Source organism: Schistocerca gregaria, chromosome 5 (assembly GCF_023897955.1).
Source record: "Schistocerca gregaria isolate iqSchGreg1 chromosome 5, iqSchGreg1.2, whole genome shotgun sequence".
NCBI lineage: Eukaryota > Metazoa > Arthropoda > Insecta > Orthoptera > Acrididae > Schistocerca > Schistocerca gregaria.
The window spans coordinates 171,727,203-171,750,467 of record NC_064924.1 but is presented as its reverse complement, the minus strand read 5'-3'; the positions used below and the strand labels follow the sequence as shown (position 1 = coordinate 171,750,467).

Here is a 23,265-nt window from a genome sequence, read left to right as displayed (position 1 = left end):
GGCATGAAAGGGAAGCTATGATTGAGAAGGAAATGAGACGGGGGTGTAGTCTACCCCCAAAGATATCCAATCGGTATACTGAGCGAGCATCAAAGGAATGCAGTCGAATTGGGTCAGGCGAAGCTGAGGGAATCAGATCAGGAAACGAGACGCTAAGAGTTGTAAATGAGTTTTGGTTTTTGAGCAGTAAAACAACTGATGGTGGCTCAAGTAGAAAGGATATAAAATTCATAATGGAAACTGCAAGAAAAGCGTTCCTGAAAAAGATCAGTATGCTGAGAGTGAATATAGAGTTATGAGTGAGAAAGTCTTTTCTGAAGGTATTTGCCTGAAGTGTAGTCTTGTACAGAAGAGCAAAGTGGACGATAAACAGTTTAGACAAGATGAGAACAGAAGCTTTTGAAATGTGTTGCTACAGAAGATTGCTTAAGACTGGATGGGTAGATCACGTAATTAATGAGGAGGTACCGGATAGAATTGTGAAGAAAAGAAATCTGTGGCCTAACTTGACTAAAAGAAGGGATCGGTTGGTAGTCCACATTCTGAGATATCAAGGGCTCACCAATTTAGAATTTGAGGGACTTTTGGGGATCGCCAATTGTAGAGGGAAACCAAGAGATGAATATAGTAAGCAGATTCAGAATGATGTAGGTTGCAGTAGTTATTGAGAGATGAAGGGGCTAGCAAAGGATAGAGTAGCGTGGAAAGCTGCGTAAAACCAGTGTTCGGACTGAAGCAACAACAACATTGACACTTCATTCTCCTTGGCTGCTCATTTTAATACTTCACTGAGATTGCATGGAGAGGGGAAAGGATTCTCAGGGTAACTGTGTGACTTCCAATTTGGATAAGCGTAGAATTCTGGTCGGCTACCCAGTTGGTGTCTAAGAGTAGTTACGTAACAGTTGGCTGGGAATTTTGTGTGCTGAATATTGTTCCATTGGAGATGCGTTGTTTGACATTGGCAGGCTGTTATTCCTACAGTCTATATGAATGTCACGGCCCCTGTTATTTCTATAATCCGTTGATATCTGGCTCGTGTTTTGCGCACTTCTTTCACGAGTCCCGCGTTTTCCTTGCCTGTAGGAGATTTTGAATGTGCCACTGTAGTTGTCAGTGGTGTTTGAGAGTATCCACATCTCAGATACCAATGACGTGAGGAAAGAAGAGATAAGTACTGGCTGGTAGGAGGAAATTAGCTGGTAGCGTTGTGGGATATAGCTTCATAGGTGGTTTCTTGAAGGAGGGTTGCCATATGTCGATTGAGACACGAGCACAACTATCCCACTTCTTGCCCTCCGCTTCCAATAATCACCCAACAGAAACAAACCTACACACAACCAGTTATAGCCCAAGGCATAAAAGTAGAACATTGAAACACAATAGCCTCTGGGCATGACGCCCCACCCACCGCCACGTAAAAGAGTGCTCTCAGGCCTTGCGAAACGTCCCCTGTTGTACAACACCGTCCAATAATATTCTGTCTTTTATTCAGGCCGTGGCAAATCGCCAAAATTCTCTCAATCCTAAAGCGACCATCTTTCTACGCCGATTGGCATCTCTCCCCACTGACCAATCACTCTAATACTTATCTTCAACAAGGTTGTTACACCTACTCTCACCAATCAGACGCATGACGACCTTCAGTAATACCCAATGTGGCATTCATCCAAAATATCTCACTCATGACCAGCTCCCCAATCTTACCGAACTCTTATCAGTAACTGAACAAACGCTGCTCCACTAAGTATCCGTAGAGAAACAGCCATCGACTGCAGATTTCATTCTGCTCAGCAGCGTAACACACATCCAATCAATTGCATATGACAGATCGCCTCCTTTCTGTCTCATCGAACACCCGTCACAGGAGTGCCAAAGGCGATCCTGTCCCCTCTACTACACCGCCTTCATACAGCTGAAATGCCTCAGTTCATCTGCCGTAGTAAAGTGACGACATAGTCTTCCTTGCCCTCCGCGCAACGATACTTTACTGTCGCGTTAACCAATTAGTCCTGGCAAAAACGCACAATATCACAACAGAACAAACGAAGGTCATACAGTTTCACCAACTCTGTACCATATTCGACCGCAGCAGGTTTCAGTCCACAGCAATGCGCATACATGTCACCTCTTGAACTAGCTACTGAATAAAGAACTAACAGATCTCGGAAATCAAAACGTGGACATAACAAACAATAATTTTGGGAGAGGCAAATAGCAGAAAAACGAAATTTTGTTCTAATAATAAACGTAAAAGTTACTTTCACACTTAAAGTGTTCATTCTTTTGTACCTGTGTTTGTTCTGAGCGATACTTGTTTATACCACCAATATAGCACCATGCACGTAACGTGTACGAGGACGAATCACATATAAACAGGAATTTTTTTATAGGTATATTTAAGGTTCAGAAAAATTTATAACTTATTTTTCTATATCGTCAACTGAACGGGAAACACATTTTTCCCAGAAGACAGGTGGTTTCATGAACCCCTTTTCTTAAAATGAACGTGGCTTTGACAGCGGCCACTTGTCCACGAACACATCGTCGTCAAATCTGTGACCTCCGATTTCTTTCTTTAGTGGTCCAAAGAAAAAATTGCAGGACGATAAGTCTGGGCTGTAGGAAGGATACCGGCCGGAGTGGCCTAGCGGTTCTAGGCGCTACAGTCTGGAACCGCGCGACCGCTACGGTCGAATCCTGCCTCGGGCATGGATGTGTGTGATGTCCTTAGGTTAGTTAGGTTTAAGTAATTCTAAGTCCTAGGGGACTAATGACCTCAGCAGTTAAGTCCCATAGTGCTCAGAGCCATTTGAACCATTTTTTTTGAAGTATAAAGTGTTTACTCTTTCCTGCTTAATATCTTTGCACTACTGTAAGGAAATGGAGTTTAGTGAAATATGTTTCCTGGAATTATAACTGTGTGTTTAAACAATGAAACTTTTTTAAAATATGTTTGTTTTTAAATGTTCAAATGTATGTGAAATATTATGGGACTTAACTGCTAAGGTCATCAGCTCCTAAGCTTACACACTACTTAATCTAAATTAGCCTAAGGACAAACACACACAACCATGCCCGAGAGAGAGTTCGAACCTCCGCCGGGACCAGCCGCACAGACCATGACTGTAGCGCCCTAGATCGCTCGGCTAATCCCGCGCTATGTTTATGTATGAGTAACTGCAATATAAAAACTGGTTCATACTTAGGAATTTTGTATTGTATAATATAAGAGACATAGTGATTCGCCTCCGCTACAGCAGTAGTTTGGCGGTTATAGAAAAGGTGGAAGTGGCTTTCAGGCTGAGCGGGAGGCGAGAGAGCACAGGAGGGGTCAGTAGCCAGCAGCCGACCAGTCAACAGCGCAGGTACCGAGCGAGACATTCAGTATCTACGTAATTTGAAATGGAATGGCCTCCGGTGTAATTGTGGCTGTAAAATGGTGCTCTCGCATTGGAATGGCTCTAAAAACGATATTCACGCCGCCAAGAAGAACTAAATAGTGCATATTACTGGCAAAAGAAAGGACCAGGTAGTCGCCACCACTATTGCGCCACTACTTCACCAGGTCCAAGAGGTTAGAATTGTGTAACAGTACGAATCAGAGTGTTTGTGTGATTTAATTTACAATAATAATTCAAATACTGCTGAACTTTGTGTTCGAACCATGCATTTACTCCTTTCGTGGTACCTAACATGGTCTTATCCTATAAATGGTTAAACACCGAGTATCCTGTATGTGAAAACTGACAACAATCTGTGTTATTTGCCTATGCCTAATTTCTGAATGCAAAAATATATAAATGTGGAGAGTCAGATTAATGGTTTCATTGAGGTCAACGGAGACACTGATGAATTTATAAAAATGTGTTTTGGTTTGCTTCTATCTTACAAATATCAGCGTTTTAATTTTCAGCAGTATAAAAGTTGTCAGTGAAAATAACTTGCTTCACAAGTGGTGTTATAAAGCTTTTGGTTTTGATGCTATTTGAAGTTTAACTTTTACTTGAAGTCATTTCTGAAGTTGTACACAGTATTGTCAGTACAAATAATGTTAAAACTTTACAAGATAAAAGATCTTAAGTGGGGCAATAATTCAGCTTTTATCATAACGCAAAATATTTCTAAAATGTGTATATAGATTGCTTATATAAAGGAGGGATGGTTTGTAGGCCCCCATTTCATTCTTTTATATCAGGAAGAAACCAAACTGAATAGTTGTTTTCTAGCTTAAGAAACCTGAAGTAATCATATAAAAGGTATTCGTTCTGTGTTATCTTATTGCATTTGTGATGGGCATATGTGCCACTTCACCTTGTGTAAGCCTTTGGGAATAATTCCTGTGCAAAAGTAATGAAACGTAAAAGTGAAGATTATCGTCAACAGGGATAAAGTCAAAATTTTTTTATGATTGCTTACGTATGCTGTTTGTAACTACTGCTATTCACTGTGTTGTTCGTCTTGTAATTGCAGGTGTTCATTGCACTATAACGAGAAAGAATTGATGAAAGTCCCTTTTGCAAGAGTAAAGATAGATTCATTGAAAATAATGTTTTCACATTATTATGCCTAACTAGGGTGGTGACCGTTTTATTATTTCACTTACAAGATCTCTGTTACTGTAACTTCTTGCAAAATTTTAGTCTTTCTAGTATCTACTAACTGCTACCATTACGAAATTCATGTTCGATTTCCTGTGTCTGTTAGGTAAGGTCAAATCTTTCAAAATCCTCCCAGAGGTTAACACTTTTGGTTAATTTATGCCATATTTGGCAAATGCCCTGCTACAGTGTTATACTTGGCTTCTTTGTGACAGGTTAGAACATTCTGTTATCCAGAAACAGTGTAGCACACGCACGCACGCACAACGCCCGAAGTGTTATAACGTGACTGCCAATAGTAGTAATAAATGCCATGTTCGTACCAGGAAAATGCTTTTCAAGAACGATTTATACGAATCTGAGGATGGTGTGGATAACTGCGACTAAGCTAAAGGTCCTGAATATGTTTCTGAACGCAAATGCGTTTGAAGAGTTGTTGCTAATTAGCTAAATATGATTATTTACTTAAGCAAGTAAAAGATGTTAAATTGTGTCTCTACCACAGTTTACATGACTTTAAGTGACAGGTAAGATGAATGGGAGATATGATACTGCGTGAAGAGTTTGACAGAGCACTGAAAGACCTAAGTCGAAACAAGGCCCCGGGAGTAGACAACATTCCATTAGAACTACTGACAACCTTGGGAGAGCCAGGACTAACAAAACTCTACCATCTAGTTAGATGTATGAGACAGGAGAAATACCCTCAGACATAAAGAAGAATATAGTAATTCCAATCCCAAAGAAAGCAGGTGTAGACAGATGTGAAAATTACCGAACTATCAGTTTAATGAGCCATGGTTGCAAAATAGTAACGCGAATTCTTTACAGACGAATGGAAAAACTAGTAGAAGCCGACCTCGGGGAAGATCATTTTTGATTTCGTAGAAATGTTGGAACACGCGAGGCAAAACTGATCCTACGACTTATCTTGGATAATAGAATGAGGTACGGCAAACCTACATTTCTAGCATTTGTAGAGTTAGAGAAAGCTTTTGACAATGTTGACTGGAATACTCTCTTCCAAATTCTGAAGGCGGCAGCTGTAAAATACAGGGAGCGAAAGGCTATTTACAATTTGTACAGAAACCAGATGACAGTTATAAGAGTCGAAGGGCATGAAAGGGAAACAGTGGTTGGGAAGGCAGTGAGACAGGGTTGTAGACTATCCCCGATGTTTTTAAATCTGTATATTGAGCAAGCAATAAAGGAAACAAAAGAAAAATACGGAGTAGGAATTAACATCCATAGAGAAGAAATAAAAATTTTGAGGTTCGCCGATGACACTGTAATACTGTCAGAGACAGCAAAGGAACTGGAAGAGCAGCTGAACGGAATGGACAGTGTCTTGAAAGGAGGATATAAGATGAACATCAACAAAAGTAAAACGAGGATAATGGAATGTAGTCGAATGAAATCGGGTGATGCTCCGGGAATTAGTTTAGGAAATGCGACGATTAAAGTAGTAATTGAGGTTTGCTATTTGGGGAGCAAAATAACTGATGATGGTCGAAGTAGACAGGATATAAAATGTAGACTGGCAATGGCAAGGAAAGCGTTTCTGAATAAGAGAAATTTGTTAACATCGAGTATAGATTTAAATGTCAGGAAGTCAAGTATTTGTATGGAGTGTAGCCATGTATGGAAGTGAAACATGGACGATAAATAGTTTGCACAAGAAGAGAATAGAAGCTTTCGAAATGTGGCGCTACAGAAGAATGCTGAAGATTAGATGGGTACAACACAAAACTAATAAGGAGGTATTGAATAGAATTGGAAAGAAGAGAAATTTGTGGCACAACTTGACTTGAAGAAGGGATCGGTTGGTAGGGCATATTCTGAGGCATCAAGGGATCACAAATTTAGTATTGGAGGGCAGCGTGGAGGGTAAAAATCGTAGAGGGAGACCAAGAGATGAATACACTACGCAGGTTCAGAAGGATGTAGGTTGCAGTAGGTACTGGGAGATGAAGAACCTTGCACAGGATAGAGTAGCATGGAGAGCTGCATCAAACCAGTCTCTGGACTGAAGACCACAACAACAAACGTGACAGTTTGATGGTAGGCCATCCTTAACATTGTTTACGTGCTGTAGTAAGGTCCTTGTTAAAATTAATCTTGTATACTGTATTGTGCTGAATCGGAGGTTGTTATTCTTTATTATTGCAAAAGTTGTAAATGCAATTTGACTGTTTAAAATTTGTATTTTTTTAGAGGTTTCGCTGAAAAGTTTCGTTAATTCTCCCAGTAAGCAAACAATGGTAACGCCATATTAACCCATATTAAGTGCACTCAGTTTGAAAGTAAACAATATTAAATATCTATTGACAATTTATAAAATAAAATTTTAGACACAATATACAATTCCAAATTGGTCGTTACTATGATATACGGGGCGGTCAGAAACAGCCTGAAAAGCTTATAAGGGGATGCAGTGTAGGTTGTGTTAAAAAAATTTTAAGAAATAAATTCAAAACCTCGCGCTATTTCCGATTTAATTAGCATTGAAGTTAACTAGTCAGGCCGTTGGCCGCGCAGATTCAAGTAGCCCGCCAGAGAGTGTCGCCAACTGTGTTCTTCCTTTGGTTTCCTCGATCCGAACAAACGTGGCTTTTCCTCACATAATTTAAATTTATCACATCCGAAAACGGTACCTTTGAACTGGTAACGAGCATCTCCATGTCGCAAAGATGTCTGTTCATTACCGCGTTTTAGCGCTTGCAGCTGCTTGAATTTGCACGTTCAGCGACCTGATTGACGAACTTCAATGCTAAATAAATCGTAAAAGGGGCAACGTAACTAACTTTTTCCAACAATTATTTCACAGTACAACCTATCTTGGGCAACAGCCTTACAAACTTTTAAGACTGTTTCTGACCACCTTTTATCTGAATGAAAACGTTTCATTGCAGGTACTTGAAAAATCTTACTTATGAGATTTTATTGAAACTTTACTGCGCAGTTTCTGAAAACAACCAACAACGTTACTTGTTTGCAGCCGAGGTCTTCTAATGAGACTGATGCTGGACACATTATTAGGTATGAGTTGCTAACTAAATAGCTCATTTTTGTAGCTACAAAGATTGTAACACATATCACAAATTATTGGCTACATTCAATGAATATCATAATACTTACTCCAACGAATAACCCCCACATCTTCAACGCCGTTCCTCCCTCTGTCATCGTCCAGAGTCCCGACATTCCTCAGCTGTATAAGCAGCTGCATGAAATCATTCTTGGTGACATTGTTCGATTCCCTAAAGCTGATTGTATACCTCGCCAGTTTGATGAAGTATTGTGATGTGGGATTTTTTTCGCCTATCAACCTGTACCAAATCAGACGAACAAACGTAACTGACGCACTCACAAAAATATATGTCAAACTCGTAACTTGTGGCAAATGAGAGACATATATAAATAAAAATACAAATGCACGTTTGTTCAAATTCATAAGTCTCCGTAAGTTTTTCTCCGAATGCTTTGACATTTTGAGACAACGTTGCATTGGAATACATCCGTATTTCTTCTATGTACCCACTGGAGCGACTCATATAGTACCTAAATATACATGTAATAATTACAGGGGAAATCTGTATGTAAATGTTCGTTTGTTCAAAATCTTACATCTGCAAAAGTTCTGTACCGACTGCTTCGAAATTTTGACAGAACGTCCTTCTCGAATACGCGCGTGTTCTAATACACCTATTTTTAGAAATATATAATATATCAATAAATATATAATATATAAAGGGGGAAAATTTATGCCACAGATCTTAAAAAATTATTGACCGGTTTAATTCAAATTTTTACACAATATTCTATTGGACATTAGGACAGCATAGACTATATATTTTAATATACATAATACGTAAATATATATGTAATACAGAAATGGGCAACATTGTCACCGAAAATCTCAAAAAGTATTATGTCGATTTATACCAAATTTTTACAAGTTCCTGAATAAACTCTTGGACACATATGGGTTACATATTTTTTAACATATAGAATATGTACATACTTATAGGAAATATACAACTATGAAACATTCTTACAGAACAGAAAAGTTGTATTTATGGCTTCTCGGATTATGATTACAACATTATTACACAACCTACTTTAAGATTACAACAAACAAGGTCAGAGGGGAGGGGGAGAAGGTGGAAAGACGGGTGGGAGGAAATCGACTTAAAAAGCGGAAAGGAGGAGGTAGACAGAAAGAAATGCTAGGATGAGTTGGAGAGAGAAGGGAGAGGAGGAGCTGGACAGAGAGAGAGAGGGGAGGATGAGGAGATGGACAAGGAGAGCAGGAAGACGAGATGGACAAAGATAGGGAGAAGGAGGAAGAGATTAGCACGTACATCCAATTCCCATGCATATTAAATATTAGAAACGTGTGCTTTCTCTTCGTTTCTTTTCTTTGCCATTGAACCATATTGAGCCCCTCCAACGCATGGCTAGGAAGAGTTAGTTGTAGTAATTAATTGTTTCAGACAAACCTTCTAGAAAAAATATGATTTTTAAGTTACGTTTTTTCAGTGGGTTGTCACACAGTCATGAAAAGTGACTAAGAAAGCAGCGTGACAAACGATTTATCAAAACACATTTTTTATTTGGAAACTGAAATACTCCATGAAGTAAATGAAAAAAATGCTGGAGTAGGTATTTCAAGAATTCATCTTATAAAAAAGTACGAGGTTATGGCACAAATGGCTCAGAGCACTATGGGACCTAACTTCTGAGGTCATCAGTCCTCTAGAACTTAGAACTACTTAAACCTAACTAACCTAAGGACATCACACACATCCATGCCCGAGGCAGGATTCGAACCTGCGACCGTAGCGGTTGCGCGGTTTCAGACTGTAGCGCCTAGAACCGCTCGGCCACCCCGGCCGGCAATAACGGAGTTATTCAAACTTATAATTAATAAAATAAATTTTAACAGAGCATGAAAATATGGATCAAGGCTAAGACAGCAATAGAGTCTCTTTCCTAACACACGCTTTATAATGGAAATAGAATAAATAGATCTAGAGGGACCATACTTTTAAAAAAAATTAAATGTTATATTGATGAGAAAGTACTGCACTCACACTGTTCAGAAAATTGTTTCGCAATTGCTCATGTACTGTCTTGTCTATGCAATTATAGGAATAAAATGTCTTTACTCGGAATGCATTTTCAGTGGCATCGAGTTCTGTAAATCACTTAGTGCAATATTTGGAATGGTAGTGGATACCAAAGAGAGTCAAACAATAGGTCGCTAATGGTCGCAACTGATCCACGCATAGTAATGTTCTTTCATTGAAATATTGGAAAACTACACCAATGCACACCAGCACAAGTGGATTTGTTTTAATTATTAGCTGATTATTTCATACCAGAGGTGGATATTGCACCCTGTTTGCGCCACGTGCTTAGTGTTCTAACGTGCTCTTTTCGCTCCAATTAGGTTTCACCTTACTGCCGATATATTGGAAATTTCGTGGGTTTCGGTGAGGATAAATAGGGCTATTCCTTTTTCGAGCTTTATATTTCCATTTCTACATACATATCCGTATCTGATCACTATCGGATTAGGACTCTAGTTCTGTATGGCCAATTAGCTAGAACTGCTTACTTGGAAAGCTTTCTGTAAGAAAATGTTTTTTTTATCTTTATACGAGATACAAATCGCTGGCCAAGCGCAAAGTCAGTCCACACACGGTTTCGTTTGTTAGGAATGCCACAGTCTTTGGCTGGATAGCGAAACCGTATCTATACGCTGTACTTTGTTGGCGGTACCTGACTGACCAGTCTTGTACCAGGACGTCGGAAATTTAACGTGACCATGTGGAACTGAGAGACCAAGCATACACGTTTCTGCCGGGGGCTGGGGTAGTGGCATCGAGAGAACGCTGGCCACGCTTTTCATGATTCTACAGGTTCAAATTCTTTCTCTAATGTTTCATTTCGATGGCCATTTCTACGCTGCAACATACAGGAATGTGTGGCGAGAACGTTACTTGGTAGCATTCTTTGGCGCAAAATTCCTATAACTTTCAGCTTTGTATTTGTGATTTCTTTGTGACCTAGGTTATATCTGTTGTTCAGAGTGAGAGTCTTTATACCATGTTCAAGGATCAGTATCGGTCTTTCATTAACTCAGTGGTGAATATGAGTCATGGCACATGTTACTATCCCACTGCTTAGTATTAGTACGGGATTAAAAATTATTGAGGTTCCATTTATCTGAGTTGACAGTTTTCGGTGACAGTGTCCCACGTGTTCACATAGGGAACATTTGCAGTCTTATCGCTGAACTATCGTATTGGTTTTCTTCAGCATTGATCAATAATTATTCCACTTCCTCTTCAATTTATTCTGATCGGGAAGCCACCGATATTTTATCACGCTTTCAAGGTCTGCTGCCACGTGCTCATTTACTTTTTCAAAAAGGCGTAGCTGACATGAGCACGCATAAATAAATACTTTCTGCTTTCAGTGGAATCGGTATCTAGACAAGCTGCCATCAGCAGATTATATAGTTATACTGCATGGTAGCATGCATATTGCAGCAAGAATAAGGGATGTATGAGCTGCTGAGAAATTCGAGACACGTGTTGATTCTGAGTGTTGAGAGGCACTATCGTGATTAATGCTTTTTATGGGGCTATACAACATGGAATTTACATCTCCACTGCACGCACCCTCTCAATAAGGGAGGATGCAGTACGCATTCAGGTTGTGCTAACAGGTTTGGGTGTGTTGGTCGTAATCATGTATTACTCAAACATATATTCAAGATCTCTGATACAGAGGAGTCCAAAAAAACGTAGACACTCTTTGATAGTCAGTATCAATGGAACAAAATGACATACCGTTACAATTCTTTCCATTAGCAGCCAAACAACGTCGATGCAGTTGAACTGTTGAGCGAACTACGGCTGTCAGTGTTGCTGGTGTGATAGGAAACCGGATGCCTCGATGGATTCTTGTAGCTCGTTCAGTGTAGCTGGCTTCTGTTGATGACTACATTTTTCAGGGTCACCGACAGGTAGAAGTAAAGAGGTGTAAGGTATGGAGACCGTGGTGGGTACTCAGCAGCTCATCTTCGACGTATCCATCGTCCAGGTAGATTTTCATCCAAGTAGGCTCTGACATCTCTGTGGTAGTGAGCCGGAGCGCCATCTTGTTGTAGGCTAAATCAGATGGCAGATAAAATGGATGTTTGCAGCATCTGAAGATACACATCATCAGTTACGGTATATTCAAAGAATAATGAGCCAATCAAACCGCGCGGTGACACACCACACCACACATTAACACTCGGTGAATTAACATATTTGCGCACGTGAACTCGAGAATTTTCAGGAGGCTAGTACACGCTGTTGTGGCGGTTTGCACTACCTTTCCGTTTGAACTGCGCCTCGTCAGACTAGATACCCATCCCTGCAAACCGTTCTTCTTCGTGAAGCACGCCATCAAACCAGTCACAGTACTCTGTCCTACGATCCGCGTCGTTCTCGTTCACAGCGTGCAGCGATCCTGGAATGTACATTTTCCACTTTGTAGCCTTCATAATTCGTCGCACGCTTCACGTGCACCCTGCTTCACAGGTTTCTGAGGTGACGCAGTAAAATGTTGCAACATAGCAGCGCTGGAAGCTGGACTTGTCGATGTTTTTCATTGGCCAGACCTTTCCTTATGCATATCCTGAACAGCACCGTCGGCTTCAAACTTATCCAGTATACGATAAATTGATGTACGTGTTGGTGGCTGAGTTCCGTACACATTACGCCGTTGCCGTTGTACCTCCATCATGTATTCGTACCTCCTTTACCACTTCAATATAACCTTGCGTTGCTCAAACGACAATCTTCCTTCATTCATTGCTGCACTGTCAGCTGCTGGAAAACTCACACCAAGATCTGTTGAGAAAACAATGGACTACGCTCCTGCGCAAAACTGCAGCGATATGTCATTCTGTTCCAGAGATACTAACTATCAAAGAGTGTCTACATTTTTCTGGACGTTATCGTTGGCAATGAAGGTCATTCGTGTGTCCAAACAAATCTCGTAGAAAGAAGTCACAACTCGTTAATATTCATTCGTGGCTAAAAATATTGTACAGGAGCGGAATATTTTCAGGGAATTGGTATTGAAGCCTGTGGAAGCAATTATTTACACAGATTAAACTTGAAAAGGCGTAGGAGGGTTATAGCTTACTTGAGAATTTTGAATAACGTTGGGCTAAGGAAGAGCGCCACGACCGAGAGCATCCTGGTGAACGACGTCATGAAGATCCTGCGTACCCACTGGCGAAACTCCGAGTCGGGGTTCCGCAGGGAGTTCGCCTGCACGCCAAAGGCTAGGGAGGCGATGACGTCAGTGGTGAACCGTGCAGCCAGTTCGTGCATGTCAGCGACATCGCCAGTTGCCGCCGCCGCCTCGAGCACGTCACAGAGGTCGACAGCGTACTTCCGCATCGCCTCCGAACGCCCGGCAACAGAAGACAAATGACTTACTCTGTAGGGTGTGCTGTATTCTAATGTTGTAATGTCAATAAAGGTTATTCAGATCTCACAAGGGGAGCCAATTATTGAACTATATGAAATAAAATCGTCATAACTTCCGTACGGTTTGCGTATGGGCGTTCAAACTACACGGTTGGCCGCCGGTCATGATGGGTATTAGTTGGTTTGGTGAAGCAACGGAGCAAAATTGGCGCATTTGGGGGACTGAGAATCCGCATTTCGCGATCGAGTAGTCTCTTCTCCCTCAAGGGGTGACTTTTCCATAAGATATGGAAAAGAATGACCATGAGAGCAGTTATTTTTCATTTTTTTGTGATAATGATATTACATCAGCTGGTCTGCCTCATGTGCCGCTCAGGATTAGCGGAGCGACCTAGGGCGCTGCAGCCATGGACTGTGCGGCTGGTCCCGGCGGAGGTCCGAGTCCTCTCTCGGGCATGGACGTGTATCTGTTTGTCCTTAGGATAATTTAGGTTAAGTAGTGTGTAAGCTTAGGGACTGATGAACTTAGCTGTTAAGTCCCATAAGATTTCACACACATTTGAACATTTTTTTTCTGCTTCATGTATCGTTATATTCAAATGGTTTATAAATGTTACTCTACATTCAGATCCGATGACGGCACCTTTAGTGTATTGAAACCGCTTACCCAGTAAACAGTATTTAAGGGGACCACACCATGGTTCAGGTGGAAGAAAATCGATTTTCGGTTTTCTTCATATTTCGTTAGATTAAGGTTGTATTTAAGTACTCTAAAAAGGATTTTGCTGAAAAAAAATTTTTCGAGCGTTTACAGAGCATTTTTTTCCCACGTGTGATTATGTGCCACACCCACTTTTCTGTCACCCACTTTTCTGCATATATTTTAGATCTATATATCCCCTACATTGCATGTTAGGGACTTTTTTTAATGCTCTCGAGTGTGTTGGCTATCCTTGAAATGCAACGGTCGGTATCCTTTTCTTTCTACTGTTTGTAAACAACACGCTTTCAAACACGTGATTCGTTTTGTTCAAGTGTGATTGCGAGTAGTTGTTATATTTACGTTTGCACTGCTTCTTTAAGTGTGTTTTGTTGTTTATTGAAGATGACGAAACGTAAAGGCATTTTCAAGAAACGGCAATTTAGAGGAAACAAGTTTAGGTTATGTCGCCTGGCAACGATATTTCTAATTGTAATTCTTCAACAAGTGCATCACCAAAGAAGCTCTCACGATTTCAAGAGAGTTATAATGAATTTACTGTAAGTGACAAGGAGTGCAGTAACATTATTATAAATTTGACAATATTATCAGATGTAATTTCTAAACTTGTACAATGTAGAGAGCGTGAAAATTTGTGAAAGTGCCAGTGGGAGAAAAGGCCTAGCAATTGCTTTGTATTTAATTTGCACTAAATGCTCAGCTGTGATTTCATTTATGAGTTCTTCAAAACCAAATGCAAGTAGCCCTTATGAAATCAATACTAGACTAGTTTTATGTCTTACGATCAATTGGCAAGGGCATGGCTGCAGGGAGAACATTTCGTTCAGTGATGAACTTACGTCAACTACCAAATAAATTTGAAAAACTGACTTCAATATTAGAGAAAGCTGTATCTGAGGTCAGTGAGGTAAGCATAAAATTGGCTGCTAGGGAAGAAATGGAAGAAAATGATGGATGTTCGGATATTGCACTTGATGGAAGTTGGCAGAAAAGAGGACGTACTTCTCTAAATGGAGTAGTGACTGCCACGAGTGTAGACACCGGTAAAGTGTTACATGTGGAGATAATGTCTAAATATTGCAAATGATGTAAAGTCAATGAACATACAGAACACAAGTGTGTGGCTAAATTTAGAGGAAAAAGTGGTGGTCTGGAAGTTCATGCAGTAGAAGAAATATTTCATCGCTCCATAGAAACAAGAGGCGTACGGTAGGCCAAATATTTGGGCGATGGTGACAGTAAGGCATACAACAATGTGGTGCACTCTAAGCCATATGGAGATGCCATTATTAGCAAAATAGAATGTGTAGGCCATGTTCAAAAACGTTTGCGAACAAGGCTGAGAAAACTAACTGTTGATATGAGAGGAAAAAAAATTAGAAGATGGAAATTTGTTGACCAGACAGGGTCGGTTAACAAGAACTGAAATAGAAAACTTGCAGGTATACTATGGGCAGGCAATTAGGAGAAATAAAAAAAATCTGGAGGCAATGAAGAGAGATGTTTGGGCCATATTCTTCCATGGGTCATCTACTGATGATAAGCTGTGTCATGGATTGTGTCCATCAGGAGAAAATTCGTGGTGCAAATACAATAGAGCTCAGACAACTGGAGAATGTTATTCTCACCACCGTTCTCTTCCTGCTGCTGCTATTACAGCAATTAAACGTATTTTCAGAGACTCGACTCATCCTGACCTTTTAAGTAAATGTCTGTATGGGCAGACACAGAACCCAAATGAATGTTTCAACAGCATAATTTGGAACCGCCTTCCTAAAACTGTATTTGTAGGCATGCATACAATGAAACTAGGAGTTCATGATGCTGTAATTACATTGAATTGTGGTAATATTGGAAAGTGTTTGGCACTGAAAAAGCTGGGAATTAATCCTGGTGAAAATGTGATCACTGGGCTGCAACATTGGGGTAAAATGAGGATAGCCGATGCAAACAGGTCTGCATCTAATATGGCCAAGAAAGCAAGACAAACATCCAGCAAGGTGAAAAAGAAGCTGGAAGACCTGCTAGAGGCCAAAGAAGGGCCATCATTTGTAGTTGTAAGTAACAAATTTCAAAAGTTTTTTCTTTGAAGTCAATTTCCCGCAAACTAAAATTTTCAGTACACGTGTCCCATTATATCAAAAACTATCATAGATAAATGAATGAAATTTTCAGAGACTCTGCATAACATAAAAAGCCACCTCTGGTACTTAATTCGTTAATATTTTCTGGTTAGGAAGTTCATAAAAAATATGTTCTGCAGAAAAACTTAATATTTTTTGTTAATAAATTTGAAAAGGTATTTAGTAAAGCTATAAAATGGATAAAGTAGTTTTTAGTACAGTTGACTCTATTAGTTTCATGTAACATATAGTAAAAATATTAAGGTCCTGCATCAAATAGGTTTTTCAGAAATGGGTCAAATACTTGGCTAAATTAAGATGAGTTAGATAGAGTGTGGTCCCCATAAACGATCTTGGCGTTTGAATTATTTCTACAACAGAGTGATCGCACCACTACTCACTATGTGTTCACTGCAAAATTCTTGATATTCGTTGGTGTTACGAAACACTGTTTCTCAGCCACTTAGCCATAAAAATTATGTCAGGGTAAAGGAGCAAGTTTACCTTTCTTTCCCATGGAGATAAATATGTATTTACGTATTTCTTCGTGTTACACGCGTCATCTATGTGACATTTACACTGACATTTCCATAGCAGATGATTTGTCATAATATTCTGGCTGATGAGTGCGTACGTCTAATTAATACCAGTGTGACTTATACAAGCATAACATGCAGAAAACAGACAAGATGTGACGAGTTTTACTGTTGCCGTGTCCATCGTTAAGTATGGCACATAGCTATACCAACAGAGGGCGCCACAAGCCACATAATTGTGATACGACGCCATATAGATGGGCTTCATTCTGCTTCCACCAGAAGAGTTACAAATAGCCCGCTCATTCCGCCCATAGTTATTTCCGCCGCCACAGAGGGCACTGAGGCCAGGTACTACTTCCTGCATCCGCAGTCTACAAGGACAGTATTCAGCGACACCAGGTGGATACTGAGATGATGTAGTGTCTGTGATTAATTTGTCACGGTCATCGGAGATCAGATAGCGCTCAGGAGAACTGTCTGTCCTCCCTGCATTTTTACTCTTGGGCAGCAACTGTGCAGAGCTTAGAAGTGAGCAGTGTTTGCAACATTCATCCTGGGTCACAACTATACCCCACTGACCAGTACATACTCCAGCTGAACGGCTTCAACCATTTGAGTGGGACCTTAGGGAAGTTGGGTGATATAACATGTTGGGCACTGTGTGTATCTGGTGTGTCGTTGCTCTCAACAGTGGTCTGTGGAACGTTCTCACTGTTGTAGACCAGGTTCTGGACGTCTGCGTAGTACAGACGTCAACATCTATACGCCTTGTGCAAGCAGTGGTGGCCAACGGAACATCATTCAGAGAAGAAATCCGTGCACATGTTGTACCTGGCGTGTCATCAAAGAACATTGGGAACCATCTGCTTACTGCAGAATTATGATCACTAGTGCCTCTGGCCAGGTTACCACGTACAAGACGACATCGCCAAGCACGGTTACTCTGGTGTAGTGAAAGACTCAACTGGAGAACAGAACGGTGCTCTTATGTCTTTAGTGATGCGAACAGGTTCTGTCTGTAAGCGACTGATGAACATGACACGCGTGCGGTATAGAACTGGTGAGCGGCCACTTATGGAGTGCATCTGCCCACGAGACACAACTGTCTCCCCAAGCTTTATAGTGAGAGGGGGGGAGGGGGGAGGGACAGGCGGGCTTCAGCTACAACTAGCGATCATATTTGGTGCTTCTGCAGAATAAAGTAACCAGTACCGAATTTTACGGACTCTAAGACGCACCTTAATGTTTAAGCACTTCTGTTAAAAAAAAACCTGTTTACCATTTTTATTATTAGATTGCAAAGCCAGACTAACATACTAAAAATATTCTTACTTTATAAAACTGAACTGACCTTTAAATCCGTGAAAATCGTCAGCTGCACTTTCTTCTTCTTCTTCTTCCTCGTTATCATTATCCTCTTCATATAAAAGATGGTCTTCACTGCCATCGATGCTGCCTGTTGATGCTACGTACTGATGTGCTTGATGCTAGTACTGTAGAGCAATGAGTCGCATGTCAACACAAGCACCGAAGTCAACATTACCTTCCTTCAATTGGGCCAACTGGCGATGGCTGGTTCAAATGGCTCTGAGCACTATGGGACTTAACATCTATGCTCATCAGTCCCCTAGAACTTAGAACTACTTAAACCTAACTAACCTAAGGACATCACACAACACCCAGCCATCACGAGGCAGAGAAAATCCCTGACCCCGCCGGGAATCGAAACCGGGAACCCGGGCGTGGGAAGCGAGAACGCTACCGCACGACCACGAGATACGGGCTCAACTGGCAATGAATCGAGGAAGTAAAGTACATACTGACGAAACTAAAATGAGCTCTAACATGGAAATTAAGCGTTTCCGGACACATGTCCACATAACGTCTTTTCTTTATTTGTGTGTGAGGAATGTTTCCTGAAAGTTTGGCCGTACCTTTTTCTAACACCCTGTACACTTTAAATGGTTTATTTATTGAGACATCGAGAGGCTGCAATTGTTAGGTATAAGACGGGATGAAATTTTAAGTTAAAGATTGGAAATTTTTACATTAATTCCGAGTATAAGACGAACATGGATTTTGGAGTCAGTTTTTGGAAGAAGAAAGTGCATCTTATAGTCCGTAAAATATAGTAGCCGCTACATTGCACAAGTCCTTACGCCCACGCTAATGCACTTACTTCTACAGGAAGGCGATGTGCGTTTTCAGCAGGACATCGGTTGCCCACGTAACGGATGCTATGACGCAACGTGCTCTTCATGATGTATAACACCTGCCCTGGCCAGCAGATCACCCGATCTCTCGCCAATTAAACAAGTATGGGACAGGACACGATGAAGCAAGAAACAACGTCGTTTGCAACAAAAGGCCCATGATGCTTCGGACAATCTACTGAAGGATGCCATTCGGCACCTTTATCAGCGTTTTCATGCGAGAATACATGCTGCGTTTGCGCCAGAGAGGGGTCCGCTGTGCATTTATGCTACTGTTTGGGTCTCCTTCCTTTACGCAACATGTGTTTCTCGTTTGGTCTGGGTTTGTTATCATATACTCCTACAGTGATGAACTGCCTGTGACATCACTTGTCAATAAAATGACTTTGTCCTTGAGGTAAATGCATTTTTTTTTCGGGAGTGTAGATCACCGATTGACACCATTACGCCCTTGGCAGGTAAATGCAGACGCACAACTTGACTCGGTCACTTGTTACCGATCATCAGTTGCAGGAGGTCAGCAGTTACCTGCATTGCTGCAGTTATACCCCAGCAGCTATCAACGGCTGATTATAATCGGATAGTCAATGCCGTGCATCAAAGTGTTTTTGAACTATGAACTGCCTCAGAGCAGTCCGGACTGAACGACTATCAGCTTAGGGAGATAATGTACGCTGTATTACATTAGACCAGTTTTAATAACATTTACTTCAGTATCACACTTGCTCATCACACTAAGTTGAGCATTTATCTTGCACATTATTTCAAAAAATGATTATTAATGAATTCTCATTTTGTCGAGCAGACTATATTTGTTATAGAATCAATCTCTGAAAGAGACCTGGAGACACCGGAAAAGGTTTCAGATTGATTATGTAATGCTAAGACTGAGAGTTCGGAACCAGATTTTAAATTGTAAGACATTTCAAGGGGCAGATGCGGACTCTGGCCACAATTTATTGGTTATGAACTGTAGATTACAACTGAAGAAACTGGAAAAAGTTAAAAATTTAAGGAGATGAGATCTGGATAAACTGAAAGAACTAGAGTGTTGAGAGTTTCAGAGGGACCATTAGGCAACGGCTGACTAGACCAGGGAAAGGAATACAGGGCAGCTTTAAGAGATGCAATAGTGAAGGCAGCACAGGATCAAATAGGTAAAAAGGTAAGGCCTAATAGAAATCCTTGGATAATAAAAGAGATACTGAATTTAACTGATGAAAGGAGAACATTTAAAAATTCAGCCAATGATGGAGACGAAAAGGAATACAAACGTTTAAAAAAAATAAGTTTCATGGGAAGTGCAAAATGGTTAAGCGGGAATGGCTATAGTACAAATGTAAGGATTTAAAAGCATATTTCAGTTGGGGCAAGATAGATACCACCTACAGGAAAATTAAAGAGGCCTTTTGGGAAAGAGAAGCAGCCGTGTGACTATCAGAAGCTCAGATGGGAAACCATTCCTAAATAGAGAAGGAAAAGCTGAAAGGTGGAAGGGGTCTATAGAGGATTTATACGACGGAGATGAATTTGAAAGCAATAATGTGGAAAGGGAAGTGGAAAAATGTGTGTGAAATCTTATAGGACTTAACTGCTAAGGTCATCAGTCCCTAAGCTTATATACTACTTAACCTAACTTATCCTAAGGAAAAACACACACATCCATGATCGAGGGAGGACTCGAACCTCCGCAAGGACCAGCCGCACAGTCCATGACTGCAGCGCCTGAGACCGCTCGGCTAATCCCGCGCGGCAAAGGGAAGTGGACGTAGATTGAGATGGGAAATATGACACTGCGAGAAGAATGTGACAGAGCTCTGGCTACTTTATTCTGCAGAAGCACCAAATATGACCGCGAGTTGTAGCTGCTCCCCCCCCCCCTCTCACCATAAAGCTTGGGGTGGCAGATGTGTCTCGTTGACAGACGCACTCCATGACAGGCCGCTCACCAGTTCTACACCGCACGCGTGTATGTTCATCAGTCGCTTACAGACAGAACCTGTTCGGATCACTAAAGACAGAAGAGCGCTATTCTGTTCTCCAGTCGACTCTTCCACTGCACCAGAGTATCCGTGCTTGGCGATGTCTGTGGTAACCTGGGCAGGGGCACGAGTAATCTTAATTCGGTAGTAAGCAGATGGCTGCGAATGCTCCTCGTTGACACGCCACGTACAACATCTGCACGGATTTCTCCTCTGGATGATGTTCGGTGGTTTAGCTGTGTGCCATACTTGACAATGGACACCGCAATGGCATCGTATCATAATTATGTGGCTTGTGGCGCCCTCTGTTGGTATAGCTACGTGCCATATTTAACGATGGACACGGGAACAGCAAAATTCGTCACATCTTGTCTCTTTTCTGTATCTGTTATGCTTGTAAGCCACACTGGTATTAATTAAACGTACGCACTGATCAGCCTGAATATTATGACAAATCATCTGCTGTGGAAATGACACTGTAAATGTCACATAGATGACGGGTGTAACACGAAGAAATACGTAAATATATATTTATCTCCATGGGAAAGAAAGGTAAACTTGCTCCTTTACCCTGACGTAATTTTTATGGCATAGTGGCTGAGAAACAGTGTTTCGTAACACCAACGAACACCAAGTATTCACATGCTGCGGTCAGTAAGGAAATTTACGTCAGCATCTATACCCCACAAGCTACTTTATTGTAGCTTGTCGTTTTCGCGTTCACTATATCAATATTCTGGGGATCTTACCTACTTCCTCAACAAACCCTACCCTGTAAAATTGTCAAGCACTGCTAAAGTATCATTCACACGAGGGTTTTGTAACCTACTTCTTTTATAGGTGAACTACTCTTGCTGAGTCTTCATCCAACGAATCTCAGTCTACAAAATAAATGCCTATGATCAGTTATATATGGTCGTTCCACATTAAATAACTCCATATGCAAAGTCCCAGATATTAAATGGGCGTGACTGCTCCCAGTACTTGTTCGACGATCGCTTAATTATACAGATCTTTCCGCCTACTTATAAGCAATGCGATGCATTTGTTTATATTGTGGGGTCATTTGCCAAGCCCTGCCAGTTTGTTTTTATTGCCTCATCCTCAGATGCACCTGGTATCTATACGAGGATTTATGTAGAGCGTGTTCGGGAAATCCGGTTACAAACTTATAGAAATTGTAGAGGGGAGAGAGCACATAATATTTTGGGATGGAAACCATCCCCAAAGCGTCATCCAACGACGCTACAGAGTGTCAAAGCTACAGGCACTGGCGCCTATAAATGTATGTTTATACAGAGTGATTCCATGATTCTAGGACGATGGAGAATTGTAACAGTCTGAGGTAAGGTTTCCCGTATCGGAGGTAAACGAGTCGAAAGCTATAAGCGAAAACCGTTCTGAAAACTCTGACAGTGTAATACGTATAGTAACACTATTGTTGCTAAGATTGTAGGGTAGGCAACCTTCAGAGGAGGTAACATGGACCAAAACAAGGAAAGAAATGTCTAGTACACATGGGCTCTAACATGCATAACTGAGGAGTTAGGAGCATTTGTTCATCTTCGTTGCTTGATATACATCTCCTCTATTGAACAAGTGCTCATAGCTTTTAAGGTACGCATTTTCGAGCACACATTTACTGGACATTTTTTCTTGTATTGATCAATACTACCTCCTCTGAAAGTTGGCTGCCCTACAATCTTAGCAACAATGGTACCACTACATGTATTCTACTGCCAGATGTTGTGAATGTGTGGGTTTTATTTTGTCAAGTCGCGCAATGGATTGACCCAACAAGTACCCTTTGGCTCCTTCAAGAAACAATTTCCACCTCACACTACTACAGAAGACAGACAGACGCTCCTTATGTACCAACAAGAACTGCTTGAGAAACCTTCAGCAACAAATATCTTCTGTAGCTGTCCGCTGTAAGGAAAAGACACAAAAATATTCTATATATTCTTACGTAACTAGTGGAATGGTTGGGTTGGGGAGTATTGCTAGTTAGTGCAAGAAAAACATTAAACGAATGAAAAATATTATTTATTTCAAAAAATTCTGAGAAGTCAAGTGAAACATTTTCTTATAAAGTAATAGTAAATTTCCGGGTTCTTTTCAGAGCAGTAGATTGCCTCTTACGGATAGGAATACTATTATTTCACAAAGTACGGAAAGGTTCTTTTCTCCCTTCTCTTTAAGAATGTTATTTACTCGGCAGAATGGCTGAGAGCCGCGCCTACACAACTTGAATAACTTTTCTAGGTACGGTCAAGGGTGTCGTGTGAGGAATGTAATGGATTGCACTGTTATGGAGGACAGATGGGGCTCGCATACGCTGTAGCGCACTATACCGTGAGCTGCGACGACTGCTCCTGCGTCGCTCGCTGCTGACAAATAACACACCTATCTCTTTCTATCTGGATTGACGTTCGCCAATCAAACTCTCCCTACACCTTGATGAAGTCAAGGACTCCTATCCGCCCCTAGTCTAACTATTGGCGTGGTACACTGGTCAGATAACCAGTCCACCGCGATGCCACTCAATACTCGCTCGCAGGCGTTTAACTAGTACTCTGTCCATG

The 23,265-nt window shown here is 41.0% G+C and overlaps 1 protein-coding gene across 2 annotated transcripts in view; it reads right to left on the bottom strand.

The window, feature by feature from the left end:
• Window positions 1-23,265, bottom strand: part of LOC126272520 (cytochrome P450 6k1-like) — an 87,498-nt gene that overhangs the window by 41,074 nt on the left and 23,159 nt on the right. For both annotated transcript variants that reach the window (XM_049975428.1, XM_049975426.1), the window contains exons 4-5: window positions 12,813-13,075; window positions 7,740-7,930 (exon numbers count right to left, since the gene is read on the bottom strand). In XM_049975428.1, the coding sequence (XP_049831385.1) occupies window positions 7,740-7,930; window positions 12,813-13,075 (454 nt within the window). The remainder of the gene's footprint in view (window positions 1-7,739; window positions 7,931-12,812; window positions 13,076-23,265) is intronic.